Source organism: Cryptomeria japonica, chromosome 5, assembly GCF_030272615.1.
Source record: "Cryptomeria japonica chromosome 5, Sugi_1.0, whole genome shotgun sequence".
Taxonomy (NCBI): Eukaryota; Viridiplantae; Streptophyta; class Pinopsida; order Cupressales; family Cupressaceae; genus Cryptomeria; species Cryptomeria japonica.
Window position 1 is genome coordinate 308,463,265 of NC_081409.1, and position 6,593 is coordinate 308,469,857.

The 6,593-nt window shown below is 33.0% G+C and overlaps 1 protein-coding gene across 2 annotated transcripts; it reads left to right on the forward strand.

The window, feature by feature from the left end:
* Positions 1–3,463: 3,463 nt before the first annotated feature.
* On the forward strand, positions 3,464–5,477 carry LOC131057123 (uncharacterized). Of its 2 annotated transcripts, none has more exons than XM_057991308.2 (4): positions 3,464–3,716; positions 3,797–3,935; positions 4,033–4,108; positions 5,100–5,477. In XM_057991308.2, exons 1-3 carry the CDS (start codon positions 3,608–3,610, stop codon positions 4,103–4,105), a joined length of 321 nt encoding a protein of 106 aa, XP_057847291.1. In that variant the 5' UTR covers positions 3,464–3,607; the 3' UTR covers positions 4,106–4,108; positions 5,100–5,477. The 2 variants fall into 2 exon arrangements, with proteins under 2 accessions (XP_057847291.1, XP_057847290.1); XM_057991307.2 differs by having other exon boundaries at positions 3,477–3,722.
* The last annotated feature ends 1,116 nt before the right edge of the window (positions 5,478–6,593 follow it).

The window sequence follows — 6,593 nt, forward strand, 5'->3', positions numbered from 1 at the left end:
TTTTTGTAGTAGCACATTATTCTTTTATAGTTGTCCTCACCTATATTATATGGAGTAGTGACAACTTGTTGTTTGGGGTATGCATCCTTTCTATAAATTCCCTCTTTACTATTTCCTCTTTTTCTTTTCCTTAAAATATTTGCATACTATGCATGCTAATATTTTAAGGGAGGGTGTATTACTTATCCATCTAAGCATCCACATGTGTTAGAAATATAGTTGTTGTTGCACCAAAAGATCAACTTGTTAATACCCAATACAACTATGAGATTTATTGAATCCATGTGAGGTGGTTAAGCCATGTCACAAACCTGAGCACTGTGTTGCATAACTCAAGGAGACCAAGGGTGCACAACTTGCAACAATTCTGCCAGCACAAGAATGAGGTTTGAACTAGTGACCTGGGCTATGATACCACTTGTTAGAAACACAGTTGTCGTTGCACCAAAATATTGACCTATTAATTCTCGATACAAGTGTGATATTTAATTAGTGTGGTTAAGCAATGTCACAAACCCAAGCAATGTGTTGCATAGCACAAGGAAAACAAGGGTGCACACCTTGCAACAACATGCACCCTTCTTCATTCATGCCTTCTTATTTTTGAATTGTGGATGTTTCTCCTCTATGGTAATGATTTCATAATGCCCCTTGAGATATGGTTATCAATGCACTCCCTAAGGTGTTAACAACACAAGATCACCTAACATAACAGAGTTGCTATCCTATGAATCCTTGTAATTTTTAAACCACCTAGCATAACACATATTGATAGCATGTGTTCTTCTCAGAACATGACTTGTGACATGCATCATCACCTAACATAACACATATTGCTAACCGTTTATCCATGAGCATATTTCGGTATACATTACCCCTAACAACATCTAGTGCCTAAATCATGTACCCTTCTTTAATCATAATGATTACTTTCTTATCTATCTATATGCATTCTTCTCTTGAATAAATCGATTGGTTCACTATATTCTTCTCTCCTCATTATAATTCATCTATGTGTTTTTTGCATTCTAGGGATGATGCTTGGTGTTGAGACAACTTTTCATACTAAGGTCACTTACCATGTCAATTAATTTTTTTAAGTTTCTTTAAATAGTGTCTACTAACATTATTGTTGTGTATTATTTTCTCTCCATCATGTATTCTCTATTCTTCATCTATGCTTTGTACATCTAGTGTATATGTTGTATGCATTCTCCACTATTTGTTCAATATTTTCCTTTTGTATGTTTTAATTTTGCCTCATATTATGTGTGAAATATTTGTATTCAAGCATATATGTTTGATGCCATGTACCTTATGTGTATCAAGTTTATCCAATAATTGTATATTTGTAGGATCCTAAGCTTGGGGACTACCACACCTCTCAACTTAGCAATGTTATACATCTTCAACATTTTGATAAAGAGATCTACCTTCTCTATATTTTAGTTTAATTATGAATGAAAGTTTGCAGTCCCATTAAAGTGGGGGCTAAATTTAGTGTGCTAAATATTTTCCACAAAGAATGTATTATTAGTTTTAGTGCATCATTTCACGTGTATGGTTAATTTTGTTCATAAATAATCATTTTATGACTCAATCAAGAAACTATGTTAATCAATTGACAACTAGAATTTCAGGAGCCAAAAATGCTAGGACATTAGAGTGGTGCATTATGTATCCTACATGTGAATTTCAAAAATATTTTAAATCTAAATTTTGGCCTTTGGTGCCTTAAATATTTTATTTTATTGACCTATCTCAAGTTTATTTGATAGGTGTTTAGAAGCATGTATAAACAACCCTCTTTCTCTAATTTTAAGGAACATAATCTATCTATGAACAAGCTCTCTATTCTTCCCTAAAATCTTGAATCTTTATACTTGTGAAATATTATTATTGTTGTATGCACTAACTTCTGAAGGTATTGGAGGGTTCTTCTTCCTTCCCCATCAACTCCTTGTGTATGATTCATGTTGCAACATCAATCAAACAAGGGTTTTACACTTATAATAACTTTATTCCATGGAATTTCTTTATTACAGTCTTTATCATTTATTTTTCCTCTAATTATTGTGAACATGCACTCTCTATTATCATTATCATTGTTGTTGTGGAGGTGAAAACACCAACATGGGATTCAAATAAGGAAATCTCCTATTTAGTGCAACCATTTTCATCATTTCATTTTTTAGGTCTTTGATTGATGTTATACAAGGAAAGTGTGAGATTCAAAATATTTAGATTACATAAGATCTACACAAGTGAAGAGTTTTAGTTTTTTTGATATTTGAACACTCAAACAACAGTCTAGTGTTATCAACATTTTGCCCCATTTTTGGTGATACGTTCCTCTTTATTGACTTCCTAGATCTGCTAATTCCTACACTTTTCTATAACTCCTATATGATTTCTCAGATGCTAGAGCAATTCTCTATTGTTCTTGACATTTTTCTCCATTTTTCGCTATCATGTCTCTCACTTTTTGACCTTCCCATATATGCTTTCTTTTTTTATATTTATTCAATAACATATGTGTGTTATTCATTGAGTCCATTTGATCGTTTGTTAACTTATATCATGCCATTATTTGAATCAATCTTGACAATAAAGGAATAGAGCTCCCAAACAACCTTGTTCTTCCTTATGTACAATAGCCAAGCCTTAAGTCTTTGGTGACTCATGTTCTAAATGTTGTGTGGGAGAAGGATTGATCTAGGTCAATGTATTAATTAGTCTAGGGTGTCATTTCCCATATACCAACTAGTAGCCCTAGCTCCATATGTGAGAATACCTAGAGTCTTTTTTTAGAATCATATAATGTATTGTTTAAGCAATTATTATCGTAATTTCAGGTTATAATTTATTTTTTATTTAAACACCTTTCTAGCAAATAGTTTAAATTACTTGATTTTCTACTCACTAGAACAAAAACTATATCTTAGACCACAATTGTTGCAATAGTAACTTGGGCTCTAATTAAGGATATATAGACAAAGCAAAAGTGACTCATCACACATAACATTACAAAAACAAACAAAAAACTTTATAATCCATTCAAAAAAAATTAATTAGGTTTCTATATATTATATAGAACCTCTTCTAAATATTCATGTTATAAAATGAAATGATTAAGATTTTACATTCGACATGAAACTGAAATTTACTTTGTGATTCACCAACTCAATTCTATGTCTGATTTTACAGATCCCAAAATTAAAATAATTTTAAATAATCTTATATTCAACAAATTAATATTAAACTTAAAACCTAGAAGAATGGTTGGACTCAAAACCTTTCAATTGACTTAAAAGGAAAAACATAACCAAACTTAATTAGAAGATATTATTGGACGCTTATTATTAGAAATAGCAGCGCTTTTCACAGTCCGAAAACCCGCTATTCTAAACATTAACGGTCTTGAATCTAAATATTCTGTGAGCCCGCCAGCTGTCATTCTGTTAAAAAGTTTTGTCTGTCCCCTCATGCAAGGACCAATTAAACGATGAATATTTTACATATAACCTGAAACTGAAATTTACTCGCGAAGTAGAAAAGGGATTTATTTTGGTTTAGTGAGGCTCTACATTTTGTTCTGGTTGTGAAAATGGAGGATAATCCTTTTCTGCAATTGCCTCCGCGGGAATGGATTTGTGAAAAGTGCGGCAAGACGTTCGCTGCCTGGACCTCTCACAATGCACACCAGAAAACCCATGGCAGGTGTAAGTACTTCAGAATTTGTCCACTAATTTGAATTTTGCTTATTTATTTTTCATAAATTGTGTAAAATTTGCAGACGGAAAGAACCAAATTGTGTCTCCACATCGGCCTGAGCAGTCACCTGAAGCGTTGGAGGGGTCTCGAACTCGAAGCTTTTGTGTTGCTACTCCACGTTTGCCGAGCGTCGAGCTTGGAATTGGACCCGATCCTTTAGGGTATTATACAAAGTTATCACATTTCAGTGGCTTGTTTTTTAATAGATTTTGTCTGAACTTGACGCACTTTTAATTTTATTATTTCCTTGTTTTGCAGACGAATTCCAGACGATAGACCTCCGACTCTTCACCAGTTCTTTCCTCTCCCTAAGGATGATAAAGCCGGATAAAAGGCAAGTTAAATGCTATTTTTTACAGAGAAATATGCATTGTTTGCAGCACTGTTACTAAAATACAGAAGATTATCGGCTGGTAACAGTCATTTATAAGAACAGTTGTAAGCTAGGAATAAGTATCTGTAAAAACAATTGAAAGCTGGTAATAACAATTTGCAATACTGATTGAAATCTATAAACGAGCGATATGTCTTCGTCGGTAGAGAATATGCAAATCCGGAAATATTATTTTATCTCGCCGAGTGCCTAGACTTTCTATCCTGAAATGATATTTAAGGATTTAAGGAGACAAATTTATGTTTATCTTTACATATACGAAATAGCTTCCCTCATGCTTTCGCTTTTGTTTTCTTCTTGGGAAAATATTTTGAGTTCTTACTATCTAACAGCGGTGCTTACATGTTTCAAAAATGAATATTTGGTTCTTTAAAGCCAAATGTAATTGATTCAGTAGTACTGCAGGTAAAAATGGCAGGTTTCGATCAGAAAACTTGTTAATATGGGATATGTGAATTTGTCCTCACTTTAGCTAATGGATCGAAAGCTTGAATTTCAAAGTTAAGAAGTTTTCAGTTTTCATTGTGAAATTTTGAAGTCTGTATCTTAATATACGGGAAAGATCTTTTTAACGTTATGAATTGCGGAAGCTTTGATTCTCAGTATTAATCTGGGGAAAAAATCTTTCATATATGGATTTTTCTGCTCTATAAGTACTGTTTGGGGCTGCTAACAGTACTGTAACTTCATTTTATGTTTTTGCAAGACCGGCATTGCTTCGTTAAACTCTTTTAATTCTGGGGGAAAAGTCTTCCATTAATGAATTTGTCTACTCTATCTAAGTACGGTTTGGGGTTGCTAACAATAATGTAATTTCGTTTTATACAATTTTATACAAATTTATCATATTTCAGTGGCTAATTTGTGAATGAACTTTGTCTGAACTTGACGCACTTTTATTTGTATTATTTTCTATTTCCTTGCTTTGCAGACGAATTCCCGACGATAGATCCCCGACTTTTCACCAGTTCTTACCTCTCCTTAAGGATGTTAAAGCTGGATAAAAGGCAAACTAAATGCTATTTTTTCCAGAGATATATGCATTATTTGCAGCACTGTTTCTAAAATACAGAAGATTATCGTCTTTTAACAGTCATTTATTAGAGTAGTTGTGAGCTAGGACTAAGCATTTGTAAAAACAATTGAAAGTATTTGCAAGAATAATTGAAATAAATGAATGAGTGACATTTCTTCGTCTGGGACAGAAGATGCAATCCTGAAAGATTTATTTTATTTCACTGAGTGCCTAGACTTTCTATTGTGAAATGACCTTTAAGGATTTATAGAGACAAATTTTCATTTATCTTTACATCTTCGAGACAGCTTCCTTTGATCTTTGTTTTCGCTTTTGATTTCTTCATGGAAAATATTCTTGAGTTCTTACTATCTAACAGCGGCGCTTACATGCTTCACAAATGAATACCGTGTCTCTTTAATGCTAAATGTAACTGATTCGCTTAGTAATTGCAGGAATATATGGCAGGTTTCGATCAGAAACCTGAAAGATTCATTTTACCCGACGGAGTGCCAACAGTTTTCTTCGCGAAATGATTTTAAGGATTTAGAGATACAAATTTTCGTTTATCTTTACACGAGACAGTTTCCTTCAATATTTGCTTTTTCTTTTGTTTCTCCTTGGAAAATATTCTGAGTTCTTACATCTAACGGCAGGCGTTTACATGCTTCACTAATGAATACCGTTGCTCTTTAAAGCCCAATGTAACTGGTTCCCTTAGTATTGAGTGAATTAGTGATTGCAGGTAAAAATGGCAGGTTTCAATCGGAAGCCTTGTTGATTTTCGATAGGTAAATTTGCCCTCGCTTTAGCTAATGGATAGTGAAAGCTTGGATTTCAACGTCAAGAAATTTTCAGTTTCTAAAATGATATTGATGTCTGTATCTTAATTTACGGGGAAGCATCTTCTTAATGTTATGAATTGCTGAAGCTTTAATTCTAAGCGTTATTCTGGAGGAAAAGTCTTTCATATATGAATTTGTCTGCTCTATTTAAGTACTGTTTGGAGCTTCTAACAGTACTGTATATTCATTTTACAAGATTGGCATTGCTTCTTTAAATTCTTACTAATTCTGTTTTTTCTTGGGCATTAGAAATACTTGTCATTATAGGCAGAAATCGTGAAACAGTAAACAATGAATGCGATACGTATTTAGTGATTTGGAGACTGATACAACAATTAACGTATTGTTACAAGATTAATACTAATTCTGTTTGAACAGCTTTTCTTTAACTTATCCCAAACGCATATTTTACACTGTTCTGCTTCTTGTAGATTTTTATATTCTCGTTGCTGAATTAATGAAAAATCTTTGGTAAGATGGGAATAGATGAATCGAAATGTGATACGACTTTCGAACAATCTTATATTATTGTATTACCGCACATAAATTCCTCAGACTAAATTGA

Bases quoted from the DNA above. Each gene is read 5' to 3' on its own strand.
- LOC131057123 (XM_057991307.2), top strand. From the start codon at position 3,608: ATGGAGGATAATCCTTTTCTGCAATTGCCTCCGCGGGAATGGATTTGT. The intron at 3,723-3,796 runs GTAAGTACTTCA...TAAAATTTGCAG, and splicing joins CCAGAAAACCCATGGCAGGT to ACGGAAAGAACCAAATTGTG. The intron at 3,936-4,032 runs GTATTATACAAA...CTTGTTTTGCAG, and splicing joins ATTGGACCCGATCCTTTAGG to ACGAATTCCAGACGATAGAC.